The sequence below is a fragment of the Bison bison genome, unplaced genomic scaffold (assembly GCF_000754665.1).
Source record: "Bison bison bison isolate TAMUID 2011002044 unplaced genomic scaffold, Bison_UMD1.0 scf7180017864309, whole genome shotgun sequence".
Taxonomy (NCBI): Eukaryota; Metazoa; Chordata; class Mammalia; order Artiodactyla; family Bovidae; genus Bison; species Bison bison.
In genome coordinates, this window is record NW_011494881.1 from 2,746,339 (window position 1) to 2,760,920 (window position 14,582).

General features: G+C 37.1%; 1 protein-coding gene across 4 annotated transcripts in view; it reads right to left on the minus strand.

Annotated features, from left to right (window-relative positions):
• The window catches only part of RUFY2 (RUN and FYVE domain containing 2), a 45,058-nt gene that overhangs the window by 6,099 nt on the left and 24,377 nt on the right, over positions 1–14,582 (minus strand). For all 4 annotated transcript variants that reach the window (XM_010852172.1, XM_010852171.1, XM_010852170.1 and 1 more), the window contains 3 exons: positions 8,348–8,477; positions 7,977–8,071; positions 1,184–1,232 (listed from right to left, as the gene is read on the minus strand). In XM_010852172.1, the coding sequence (XP_010850474.1) occupies positions 1,184–1,232; positions 7,977–8,071; positions 8,348–8,477 (274 nt within the window). The remainder of the gene's footprint in view (positions 1–1,183; positions 1,233–7,976; positions 8,072–8,347; positions 8,478–14,582) is intronic.

Consider the following 14,582-nt stretch of genomic DNA (forward strand, 5'->3'; position numbering starts at 1 on the left):
TCAATTTCACTTTTCACTTTCATGCATTGGAGAAGGAAATGGCAACCCATTCCAGTGTTCTTGCCTGGAGAATCCCAGGGACGGGGGAGCCTGGTGGGCTGCCGTCTGTGGGGTCGCACAGAGTCGGACACGACTGAAGCGACTTAGCAGCAGCAGAAGTGTTTGAAGGTATAAGAAAACTCTGATTCTCAAATACAACTAAAAAAGGCAGGGGGGGTAAATATTAGCTCTAGAGGAAATGAAAAGTTGTTCAAGAAAAAAAATACAACTGCAATATATAATACTACCTGCCCCAGCAAGGAACAGTATTTAAATACTCATAATAAAGAATATACAGTAAATATATTTCACAAAAACTTTTACTTAACTACAGGAGAAGAACAGTGAAGAGTAGACAGACCAGGGGGAGAGTTAGCAAAACTCCTCATCCATCATGTTAATGAGGCAATACACAGGTCTGCATAATACTCAAGAAATAGGGAAATACTAGAAGAAACAACTAAAAAGAATTAAAAGTAGCTCCCTAATGGTGGCAAAAGCTGGAATGGATAAGGGACAAGAAGGTGAAAAACAAAAGACTGCTTCCCTTTTTTTAAGTCTTCGTTGTATGTAGTACAATTTGACTTTTTAAATGACTTTCATGTAACACTTTGGTAAAGGAAATGGGGAGCTTGTGCGGTTAAGAAGCCATCTGTCACTGAAGTACTCACACAGAGACTATATTTTCTCCTCTGTTGTAAGAACCATGTATTCAGTTGTACCAAATCACTTTCACTCAATTAACATACTCAATATTCAAAGCAACCTTAGGCAAAATCATAAGTCAAAATCAGAAGAGGAAACAGACTCCATGGTGATATGTGACTTGAAGATCAAAAACTAGTAACAGACTGGCTCAGGAATTTAAGGATTATCAAATCCAAAGGCAGTTTCACTCTAACCATGCCACAACTTCAGGAAAGTAGACAAAACTATTTCCAAGGTCATTTCCAACATGAGGAATTTTAATAATGTGTTCTAGAGGTATAGTGAAGAGGTGGACCCCATCTTACAAGCTCCCCATTCAGTGCTTCTGCCTCTATATATCCTAAGATTCAACAACAGAACACAGAGCCTTACCTTCTACTGGAGACTTTCACAGATATCCATACCTTCCTACTTGAGGAAAATACTTCAAACTCACCTGCAATGCTTTGTTGGCTTCTTTCATGTATTCAATTTTAAGTTTTGATCTAAAAAGATTATAAATTGGTTCAAATTTCACTACACATTTTAAAATACAGAACATCTAATAATTCCTTAGAAGAGTACTGAATTTTCATAGGATATAAAACTGTATATACTATATTATTCTAATGATCTTCTTTGGCTAGTGGGATTATATTTAACAGTTTCCTGTATTTCTTAAATGACCTAAAGCAAAAATAGTCTTGAGATTTAAAATTTGCTTTTTTTAAAGAAAGAACATTGGAATTTTCATGTGGTTATGACTATTAATGATAGATATCATTTATTGTAGCTGTCAATAAACAGCTGAGGGTACCAGACACTATGCTATGAACTTTGCATGTGTAGTCTCATTTAGTCTTCAGAAACACTTATACAGATGAAAACAGTGAGGTCTTAAGAGGTTTAGTCACTTGTAACAAGTCACAAGATGGTAACTGAGGAAGCCGGGATTTAAATCCTCACCTCTGAGACCCAAAAGCTGATAGGTTAACCATTATGAATACTCTTTCTGTAGCAGATGCTACAGAGTGGTAAGTAACAGTGTCTATATTAAGGAAGATATAATACTTTTTTAACCTTTTAAAAATACGTGTTAGTTAACATGCAATATTTATCTGTGATCCCAATACCCAGACATGATCATCTCTACATGTCAATGAGTATGTGTATTTCAAATGGAAAAATTATTTACATAGTTCCCCATATGACTTAACAATATATTCTGAAAGGCTTAGAGCTACTAACTTATTATTATCTGCCACATCATTATATTAAATGGTTACATGGTATACCACAAAAAAAAATGTAAAGTATGCAGTTTACATAATTACCTACTGATGAATTTTCAACATGTTTCAAATCTTTTTGCCATAAAACTATTCATTAAAATTGAAATGACCAAAACATTTGTATTATTTTTCTTAAGATAACTTAAAAATGAAATAGTTGGATTAAAACATACATAAAATACTACAGTCTGAAGCAGAACATTAGGAACTTGCTTTGCCCTACAAGTGTTCTTTGTTCCAAAACTTAAAAACAGTGTTAGTCTTTTATCTGGCTCATAACAACTCTTACAGTGGGAATAATAAATGTAAAATTACACTGGGTAAAAATACTAAGAGAGTAATCAAATTTTCTTAGCTGAACTCACATCTACAAAAAGCACCCAAGGAAAACTGACGCTGATGGGAATTTTGGCCACAATAGTATATACAGAAAAACTGAATATGGAATAAAAATAGTTTACTTAATGGTGTTCACTACAGAAATACTTTCTATATGAAAACTTACTGGTGTTGATTTATTTCTGGTTAAAATGCTTTTATTCACAAATACGGACCCTAAAAAAGCATACTGCCCCTTCTACCCTGATACAAATTGCCGAACTATCCTAAAGAAAGAGAGTATCAGTTACAGTTCCAATAAACACACTGTAAAAGAACACCTTTTCCTTGTCCGAGGCAGGGAACACATGTCTGTATTATTCATTTTAATTATATTCCATTTAGGAATATGTATTTAAGTTTCTGAAAATATTTGACCACAGCATGAAAAAAAGCATAGAAAAAGGTCAAAATAAAACATGAGAATGTGATAAATGTGATACAATCAATTATGACACTATAGGAAAACATCCATAAATTACATAAGCCTCAGACAATCCTGAAATCCCTCTATGAAGGAAAAAAAATCTGTAAATTTCTTTATATGGAAAGAATAGCATTACAGAATACTACATTGGAAGAGTCCTGGTAATTCTTTAAACTAAAAGTTTTTCTTCTTGGAATTTAAGCCTCAGTTGAGGATAAGGGAGAAGCTGGTTTTTTCCTCTTTCAGTCATTTTAAACTGACAGTAATTATGACATAACAGATTAGATTTTTCTTTTTCTAATATTTCATCCTAAATTTTCACATTCCAAGTTTTCTCCAAATATTAATATTTAAGGTTTATTGCTTTAATCTTCATACTAGACAGTTTATCTACAATTATAACTTATTCAGAATAATTAACTTTTTTTTCCCCTGCACCATGCTCATGCAAGATCTTAGTTCCCCAAGCAGGGATCAAACCCAATCTACTTGCATTAGAAGTAAGAAGTCTTACCCACTGGGCTGCCAGGGAAGTCCTGAATAATTAACATTTAAAGCTTTTCAAAATCTATCAAAATTTCTCTTTATAAGAATCCTTCAATAAGAAATCAATTAAGAGTAAATATGCCATTATCAAAAGTACTTTTCAAATTAATCATTTATATTTTAGATTGCTGGTTTAGAATGTAAGCACTGGCAAGTAACTTTCAGATCTATCCTGTTCATCTTACAGACAAGAAAACTAATATTCTGCTTGAGATGAGGAAAGGTACTGTGTTAGATGCTTTCAGATACTTATTCTTTTAATCAGAAAAAGAACCCTAGAGGTATTTTATAACTCTCCAATTTACAAATGGAGAAAGGGATATTATAACTCTACAATTTACAAATGGAAAAATGAGCTTAAACAGCTTAAATAAATGGCCCTAAGTCACATGGTTGGTAAACTCTAAAAGGGATACTTACTCCTGTCAGTGACATTCAGTTCAGTTCAGTCACTCACTCATGTCCAACTCTTTGTGACCCCATGGACTGCAGCACACCAGGCCTCCCTGTCCATCACCAACTCCCAGAGCTTACTCAAACTCATGTCCATTGAGTCGGTGATGCCATCCAACCATCTCATCCTCTGTTGTCCCCTTCTCCTCCTGCCTTCAATCTTTCCCAGCATCAGGGTCTTTTCAAATGAGTCAGTTCTTTGCATCAGGTGGACAAAGTTTTGGAGTTTCAGCTTCAGCATCAGTCCTTCCAGTGAATATTCAGGACTGATTTCTTTTAGGATTGAATAGTTGGATCTCCTTGCAGCCCAAGGGACTCTCAAGAGTCTTCTCCAACACCACACTTCAAAAGCATCAATTCTTCGGTGCTCAGCTTTCTTTATAGTCCTACTCTCATATCCATACATGACTACTGGAAAAACCATAGCTTTGACTAGATGGACTTTGTTGCCAAAGTAATGTCTCTGCTTTTTAATAGGCTGTCTAGGTTGGTCATAGCTTTTCTTCCAAAGAGCGAGTGTCTTTTAATTTCATGGCTGCAGTCACCATCTGCAGTGATTTTGAAGCCCCCCCCCTCCCCCAAAAATAAAGTCTATCACTGTTTCCATTGTTTCCCCATCTATTTGCCATGAAGTGATGGGGACCAGATGCCATGGTCTTAGTTTTCTGAATGTTGAATTTTAAGCCAACTTCACTCTCCTCTTTCACTTTCATCAAGGGGCTCTTTAGTTCTTCGCTTTCTGCCATACGGGTGGTGTCATCTGCATATCTGAGGTTATTATTTCTCCCAGCAATCTTGATTCCAGCTTGTGCTTCATCCAGCCCAGCATTTCACATGATGTACTCTGCATATAAGTTAAATAAGCAGGGTGACAATACACAGCCTTGACATACTCCTTTTCCTATTTGGAACCAGTCTGTTGTTCCATGTTCAGTTCTAACTGTTGCTTCTTGATCTGAATACAGATTTTTCAGGAGGCAGGTAAGGTGGTCTGGTATTCCTATCTCTTGAAGAATTTTCCAGTTTGTTGTGATCCCCACAGTCAAAGGCTTCGGCATAGTCAACAAAGCAGAAGTAGATGTTTTTCTGGAACCCTCTTGCTTTTTCAATGATCCAACTGATGTTGGCAATTTGATCTCTGGTTCCTCTGCCTTTTCTAAATCCAGCTTGAATATCTAGAAGTTCATGGTTCACGTACTATTGAAGTCTGGCTTGGAGAATTTTGAGCATTACTTTACTGGCATGTGAGATGATTGCAATTGTATAGTAGTTTGAGAATTCTTTGGCATTGCCTTTCTTAGGAATTGGAATGAAAACTGACCTTTTCCAGTCCTGTGGCCACTGTTGAGTTTTCCAAATTTGCTGGCATGTTGAGTGCAGCACTTGCACAGCATCATCTTTTAGGATTTGAAATAGCTCCACTGGAATTCCATCACCTCCACTAGCTTTGTTCGTAGTGTTGCTTCCTAAGGCCCATTTGACTTTGCATTCCAGGCTGTCTGGCTCTAGGTGAGTGATCACATCATCATGGTTATCTGGGTCATGAAGATCTTTTTTGTATAGTTCTGTGTATTCTTGCCACCTCTTCTTAATATCTTCTGCTTCTGTTAGGTCCATAGCATTTCTGTCCTTTATTGTGCCCATATTTGCATGAAATGTTCCCTTGGTATCTCTAATTTTCTTGAAGAGATCTCTAGTCTTTCTCATTCTATTGTTTTCCTTTATTTCTTTGATTACTGAGGATGGCTTTCTTATCTCTCCTTGCCATTCTTTGAAACTCTGCATTCAAATGGGTATATCTTTCCTTTTCTCCTTTGCCTTTTGCTTATCTTCTTTTCTCAGTTATTTGTAAGGCCTCCTCAGACAACCATTTTGCCTTTTTGCATTTCTTTTTCTTGGGGATGGTCTTGATCACTGCCTCCTGTACAATGTCACAAACCTCTGTACATAGTTCAGGCACTTTGTCTATTAGATCTAATCCCTTGAATCTATTTGTCACTTCCACTGTATAATCGTAAGGGATTTGATTTAGGTCATACCTGAATGGTCTAGTGGTTTTCCCTACTTTCTTCAGTTTAAGTCTGAATTTGGCAATAAAGAGTTAATGATCTGATCCACAGTCAGCTCCTGGTCTTGTTTTTGCTGACTGTATAGAGCTTCTCTATCTTTGGCTGCAAAGAATATAATCAACCTGATTTGGCTGTAAAGAATATAATCAATCTGATTTTGGTATTGACCATCTGGTGATGTCCATGTGTAGACTATCCTCTTGTGTTGTTGGAAGAGGGTGTTTGCTATGACCTGTGCATTCTCTTGGCAAAGCTCTGTTAGCCCTTGCCCTGCTTCATTCTGTACTCCAAGGCCAAATTTGCCTGTTACTCCAGGTATCTAGACTTCCTACTTTTGCATTCCAGTCCCCTATGATGAAAAGGACATCATTTTGGGGTGTTAGTTCTAGAAGGTCTTGTAGGTCTCCATAGAACTGTTCAACTTCAGCTTCTTCAACATTACTGGTCGGGGCATAGACTTGGATTAGTGTGATACTGAATGGTTTGCCTTGGAAACAAACAGAGATCATTCTGTCGTTTTTGAGACTGCACCCAAGTAGTGCATTTCAGACTCTTGTTGACTATGATGGCTACTCCATTTCTTCAAAGGTATTCTTGTCCACAGTAGTTGATATAATGGTCATCTGAGTTAAATTCACCCATTCCAATGAATGACATTCAGTTCAGTTCAGTTCAGTCGCTCAGTCGTGTCCAACTCTCTGCAACCCCATGAACCATAGCACGCCAGGCCTCCCTGTCCATCACCAACTCCTGGAGTCCACCCAAACCCATGTCCATTGTATTGGTGATGCCATCCAACCATCTCATCCTCTGTCATCCCCTTCTCCTCCTGCCCTAAATCTTTCCCAGCATCAGGGTCTTTTCAAATGAGTCAGCTCTCCACATGAGGTGGCCAAAGTATTGGAGTTTCAGCTTCAACATCAGTCTCTCCAATGAACACCGAGGACTGATCTCCTTTAGGATGGACTGGTTGGATCTCCTTGCAGTCCAAGGGACTCTCAAGACATATAATGAGCATCTGAGTTAAATTCACCCATTCCAATGAATGACATTAATGAATGCTAATTTTAAAATTTAGTCATAACTTGAAAATGCAGATCCTGAATGGTAAGTTTAAATACGATTTCTGAACTATTTCCCTTTCAACAAAATTAAATGTCTCATATTATTCTGCATGACCTTCCCCCTCCCAACCTCACCTCATTTTACCTTTTTCTTTTTTTGGCTGCGTCACTTACAGGATCTTAGTTTCCTGACCAGGGATCAAAACCACACCTCTGATATGGAAATGCAGAGTCTTGACCACTGGATGACTAGGGAAGTTCCCTTTTGATGCTCTTTGAATTTTCTAACCATATAAAACATCAAAGGGATTTATTTAGGTGATAGAATTATGGGTCACTGTAGCTTTCTTTAACTTTTTTGTATTATAAAAAAAATGACACTTATTTTCTAATGTGACAGTGATACATTCAATACTAAATTCAATACTAAATCAAACCTTCCAGCGTTTACCCTAGGAATTTAACAATATGTTCAATCAGGGCACAAAGATGAAGCTAATCCCAAACAAAGACAATGTGGAACAAGGAGGAAAATTCAGAAATCCATTTCTGAAAGATAGAAATCCATTTCTCCTTCTTGTCCTCATAGGAACCCAGTAACACTTGAATGTGATAGAACCAACCATACTGTATGAAGTTAAGCCCCAACTAGCATCAAACAACATCAACTTTTCACAATGGTGGCTCCTTCTCAGAACAGTCTGAAAAAGATCTCTCCTACTATTCTGAAAATTTGACTTCTGAGAAAAATATGATTTGGAGACATTAAACAACAGTCTTAGAGTTCATCTACTGGAAAATATCTAGAGCTAAGATCTATGTTCATTTTAGAACATAATTTTTAACACAATCTCTCCCCAGTCCACACCCTTATCTGTTAATTTTGAAGTTTTTGTTTGGCTTTGTTTCCAAGTTGATATCTTTCTTTTTTATATTAAACTTTTATGCCTATTTGGTTTGGCACACTCATAACTTTATAAAAGTCAATGACTACTTAGTAAAAGGAAAAAAGAGAAATTACTCGCTAAGTTTGTTGCCAAGTTCTTGAAGAGCTTGCTCCTGTTTGTGATATATTTTTTTCAACCGCTGATTTTCATCCTGGAGGTTAAGGAACTCCTTCAAAATAATAAAAGACAGAAAATGCAATTTAAAAGAAACAAACTCCACATCGTATACATACCCTTAAAGGATAGGAGTGTATCCTTCAGCTTTTTATAAAAAATAGCTGGTCTATTTCCTATCAACTATTTTCTATTCATTTAATCCCCTTAATGATATTTTTAAAGACCAGTATACTTTGTTTCCTCCGTATACATGCAAATTATGACTTGATTGTCTTTTCAAGTAACTTTCATCACGACAGGATTTTTGAAGTTTACCACCATTACTTACTTTTTTAAGAGTAATGATCTGTTGGGTCTCATTTCTGAGATGAGATACGGTGTCTTTCTCCTTTTGAAGATCTTCCCGCAAAGTCTGTCTCCATTCCTTCTCAATCTTCAGATCGGTTTCCAGTTGCGCCCTTGAATGACAAATTATACGCAGACAGCTTAGTGCTCTTTCTCACATGACAGTTGTATGTATTCTTTTTAAGAGTAACTTATTGGTTGATTACTTTCACCTTTGTAATTAAATTCTTAAGATTTTCTTTCACAAATACCTTTTAGAAAACAAGTTCAGTAGCAAAAGGTTTTCAGATCTCAAATCTCAGTAATTTGTCAATCACAAAAACCTCTTGGGATCTGTCATTTACTAATTCTACATACGTAAATACTGGACAAGCATGAAAAATGCCTGGAAAGGCACACCATACTATTAAGGCTTGTTGTATCTTAGAAATGGAACCACGTTCTGTGCCAAGAGAAAATTTTTACAAAAAACTAATGAAAAGTATTGCTCTGATTTAAGAATTACAGCAACCATTAAGTCAATTTAACATCAGTAACAGAGAACTCAATCCTGGTGTCAAGTGCTACTTGACAAGATTACAGTAACAAGATTACTGTTAGAAGCTGACCCATTACAGAACAGATCTAAGACCAAGGAGACACCAGAGGAAAATCCACACTGTCTGAAAAATGCCAGTTCACATCTGAAAGCACCATTTCATCAATCAGACAACAGGTGCTAGCTGGAAAAACAAAAGTAGTCAAATTCTCACGTTTTAGGAAGGCCTCCAAAATATTTCAATAATTATTTCTCATAAGCAGTTGTTATCAGGTAAGGTGTACACTAATAATGCTGTAGTTCCTAGTACTTTACATTTTAATTATTATATTATATCATATATTGAGAATATCACAGTATTACATTATTTTAATTTTTTGCATTAAAATTACTTTTGTTTCCTCATATGGTTAGCATTTCCATCTATAGCCAAATTATTTTCGGGGAAGCAAATTTGAGATTCTATAATTCAAGTTGAAGAGACAGGATACTTCAAAATGGAATTTACAAAGTGTTGATAAATACTGTTTCACCACAGATTTAAAAGGAATATGGAGGGACAGGTATATATTGCTAACACTGAGTAAGCAAAGTACAGTGCATTGAGTGGCCTCATCATCCAGAGTCAGAAAAAACTGAGTGAGAAAGCAAAAGAAAAATTTTGATTTTAAGTTATTTTACATATATTGTCAAAACACATGTTGATCACCAAAGGCAGAAACCATAAAGGAAAAAAAGGGAAAATATAACTATACAATGTCTAAAAAATAAGTAATAAAAAATCTACTGTAAAATGCCTAAATGAATAAAAAACACTATGAACAAAGTTTAAAAATAAACTATAACTTAGAAAACATTTTCACTGTATGTGAAAGACCCCAGAATAAATACATAAAGAGTTCTTACAAATAAATATTAAAAAACTGAACACCACAGAGGAAAAAAATAGAGGATAGGAACTGACAGTTCACAACAGAAATACAAAAGGCTCTCAAGAGTAATCAAAGATATGCAAATTTAAACAATAAAGCACACTTTTTTCAGGCTAAATGATTCCTTGAGGTTAACTGAGATACGATGGTATAGACCTACAGTAATTGATATGATAAAATGTCCATGATGTATCAATAATAGATATAATAAGCAAGATACTAGAGAGTATGTAGCATGTTTCCTCTTTCTAAAAAGCAAAAATATCTATGCATACCAAAAAATAATGTTCATCAAAATGTTATAAAGAGGAAATGTATGTCCAGGGAATTCCCTGGAGGTCTAGTGGTTAACACTCCACTGCATGGGGTGCGGTGAGTTCAATTCCTGGTTGGGGAGTTAAGAAACCAAAAGTTTTTTCCATTTTAGGTGAAAAAAGGGAATATGTTTTTTAAAAAAAAAAAAAGGAACTTGTTTTTCTGGGACAAAGTCCCAATTGCCTATTTCTATAGAAACAGTTCCAATTTTTCTCAGCCATCAGGGATTCCTACAATCTCTAAATTGTTAACATGTTTATGCTCTACCAAAATGGCACCAAATGAGAAACAAAATTACTTTCATGGTCTCAGCAGGGACAAATATCTATCCCCAGCTCTGCTGCTGCCTACTGCTAAGTCACTTCAGTCGTGTCCGACTCTGTGCAACCCCATAGACAGCAGCCCACCAAGCTCCTCCGTCCCTGGGATTCTCCAGGCAAGAACACTGTAGTGGGTTGCCTTTTCCTTCTCCAATGCATGAAAGTGGAAAGTGGAAGGGAAGTCGCTCAGTTGTGTCCGACTCTTAGCGACCCCACAGACTGCAGCCTACCAGGCTCTTCCATCCATGGGAGTTTCCAGGCAAGAAATTTCCAGCTTCCTATTGTGTAGGTTAGTCCTATTGGGAAGGGCCAGGTCCCTGGAGCATTATTTGGGTCGTCCTTTGGGCAGTGATCAAATAAAGGCAGCACTGAAGAATAAATATCAGACTTGTCTTACCTATACTTCTGTCAAACTCTAGAAAACCAATTCAGTAACACAGATTACTAAAGTTTCAAGACTGTCTTTTATTGACTGGCGAAGTATCCCAGTCTTGATTTTCACATTTTTCCATTTTGGCAGGGCACAAGGAATTAAACAAGAAAACCCTTGGCACCATTAATAAACTTGACAACTTAAATGTTCCTTTTGATTTCTGTGGCCAAGAAAGTCCTGAAAGTGCTTTTGTGAAACTTTAAAGAGTAAAAGAAAATGTTTGCTAAGTGGTTTATTTTTTTGTGTCGGGGGGGGGGGGGGCAGGTAGAAAAACAGGTAGGTTTTAGTTTCACAATGTACAAATGGTGCAAGTTTCCAATCAAGGTATTATTTATTCCCTGGCCTAAAGCCTTATTCTATATACCAGCTTCTCAAAATGTTATTTTCATGGTAGATTTAAAAGAAACTTAATTTGGTTCTGGACAAGGTGGAGTAAACACATTTCTACCTATCTGTCCAACTAAGCACAATTAAAAACCCTAGACATTATATATAAACAAATATAAGAATATTCTGAAAGGGGGAAGAGAAGAATGTAGACCAGCTAGGAACCCCAGGATTCAAGTAATAACACTGGTAATGAGTGCCCTGAGGCTTCTTCTTGCTTCCTTAAAAGCCCAGACTGGGTGCTGAAAAATCCCACAAGCACAAATAGCAATGGGCACAGATAAAAAAGTCCCTAGGAAAGCCTACTCTCTCCTGCCAAACAGCCAGGAATACGCAGCCTAGCATGATAGAAACTTTATTTCAACAATAAACGCCCTAATCCAAAAAACACCAGAGGAAGAAACCATGCTTACCCCAACCACTGTCAGCAAAAGCCAAGTGGGGAGCATAATTTCTACCCTCACCTGCCAATAATGAGGTACCCCTTCCAATCCACCTGTGGTAGTATCAGAGAAAGCCAAGTGGGGAGCCGGAACTTTAACCACCACCCACAGTAATGAGCTATCCCTCCGCATCCACCTCTGTGACGCTAGCGGAAGCCATATGGAGAGCCTGGACTTCTATATGCATCAGTAACAAGGCATCTCTTACCCTCCACACAAACAATTGGCAAAGGCCGAGTGGAGAACCCAGATTTCTACCTGTGCTTACTGTCAATGAGGTACCTTTTTCACTCTCCTCCAGGATGGTGTCAACAGAGACCAAAAGGGCAGCCTGGATTTCCATTCCCCTTCATGGTGACAAGGTCCACTTTCTTGCTCCACAGTGTCAAAGTGTGGAAAGCACAGATTTCAACCCCTGCCCACTAGTTAGGCACCCTTCTCCATCCCATCCAGGAACAGTCCTGGGCTTCTACCCCTGCTTGGGATGAAGGGTCAGTGGTCAGTGTCTACATTCCCCTGCTGCTGTGGTTTCAGTGAAGGACGCTAAAACATAAAATTTAAGGAAGATCCAGGCTCGTAACATAGCTCCCAAAATGTGCAGAATGCAACTGGAAAACACTTGTTAGACCAAGACCCAGGAAAAATTTCAACTGGATAAGAAAAAACAATCAACAGATGACAACATGTCAGGTAATTTCAGATGCTGGAATTAACTGACAAGAATTTTAAAGCAACCATCATAAAAAATGTTCCCATAACCAATTAAAAATATGCTTAAGGAACCCTCCTACCCTGTTGGAGGAAATCTAAATTTGGTGACACCAATATGGAGAGCAGTACGGAGATTCCTTAAAAAAAATAAAGACAGGGTTAGAAAAAACCCCACCTGATCCTGCAATTCCACTCATAGGCATATATCTGGAGAAAATCATAATTCAAAAAGATACATGCACCCCAGTGTTCACTGCAGCATTATTTAACAATAGCCAAGACATGAAAGAAACCTAAATGTCCATCCACAGATAAATGGATAAAGAAAATGTAGTATATTTATACAGTGGAATATTACTCAGCCATAAAAAAGAATGAAATAATGCCATTTGCAGCAATATGAATGGACCTAGAGATTATCATACTAAGTGAGGTAAGCCAGACAAAGACAAAATATCATATGGTATCAGTTACGTGTGGAATCTTGGGGGGGGGTGGGGGGAATAACTTACATACAAAACAAACAGACCCACAGACACAGAGAACAAGCTTATGATTACTGAAGGGGAAAGATGGGAAGGGGGTGGTAAATTAAAATTTGGGGATTAACACACACTACTATATATAAAACAGATAACCGACAAAGCCTCACTGTACAGCACAGTGAACTATACTCATTATTTTGTAATAACCTGTAAAGGAAAATAATCCCAAAAATATATATATACATGAATATCTGAATCACTTTGCTCTACGCATAAAACACAACATTTTAAGTCTACTGTAGTTTGATAAAATACAAAACAAATAAAAAATTCCCAAAATGTAATTTCCTCCACTTGAAAATTTCCTCTCCTGCCCAGATTGTGACCTAGACTTCTGACTATCATTTAAAATAAAGTTTATATTTTCTCTCTTCTGGGAAAAAAAGAATATGCTTGAAACAAATTAATGAATAAGAAGTTTTGGAAGGAAAGAAGGCAATTTTGGAAGAAAGAAAGAATCAAATAGAAATCTTAGAACTGAAAAATACAATAATCCCAATGAATGGGATTCATTCATACATACATACATGCAATGAATCTCAGTGAATGACAGGAAAAGATGAGGAAAGAATGAACTTCCCAACAGAACAACAGGGGCTCCCTGGTAGCCCAGTGGAAAAGAACGTGCCTGCCAATGCAGGAGACAGGGGTTTGATCCCTGATCTGGGGAGATCCCGCAAGTAACTGCGCCTTGTGCGCCACCAGCTGCTGAGCCTGAGCCTGTGCTCCAGAACCCGGGAGCTGCACCTGTGGAGCCCATATGCCACAGCTCCTGAAGCCTGCACACCCCAGGGCCTGTGCCCTGCAACAAGGGAAGCCACGGCAACGAGAAGCCCAAGCATGGCAACGAGAGAGGAGCTTGCACAGCAACGAAGACCCAGCAGAGCCAAAAATAAATAAATAAATAAAATAAAATAGAAAGAAAGAAACAGAACAACAGAGACTACCCAATCTGAACAACAGAAAGAAAACAGACTAAAAAAAACAACAACAACAACAAAAAAAGAATAGTGTCAGGGTCCTGTAGGACCATTAACAAAAAATCTAACATTTACAATATCAGAGTCCCAGAAGGGAAAGGAGAAAGCAGATGGAACTGAAAAAAATATGTGAAGAAATAATGGCTGAAGTTTTTCCAAATCTGACAAACATAAGCCTAAGAATTGAAGAAGCTGACCAAAGGTGAAATAGCATAAATCCAAAGACAGAATCTTCAGAGTAATTAGAAGAACAATGATTCATTCTACTTTTCATCAGAAATTATGAAGACCAGAAGAAAGCAGTACAACATTTTCAAGTCCTGAAAGAAAATAACTGTCAACTCAGAATTCTGAAACTACCCTTCAAAATCAAAAAGTTGAAATCAAGACCTCAGATGAAAGAAAACTAAGGAAGTTTGCTGCCAACAGACCTACCCTAGAAGAATGGCTAAATGAACTTCTTCAGACACAAAGGAAAACTTGGAGCATCATAAAGGAAGAAAGAACAATAGAAAGTTTTCTAAATTATGTTTAATGGTTGAAGCACAAATTATATCATTGTCTGATGTGATTCTCAATATTATATAGGGGAAATATTTAAGCAAATTATATTG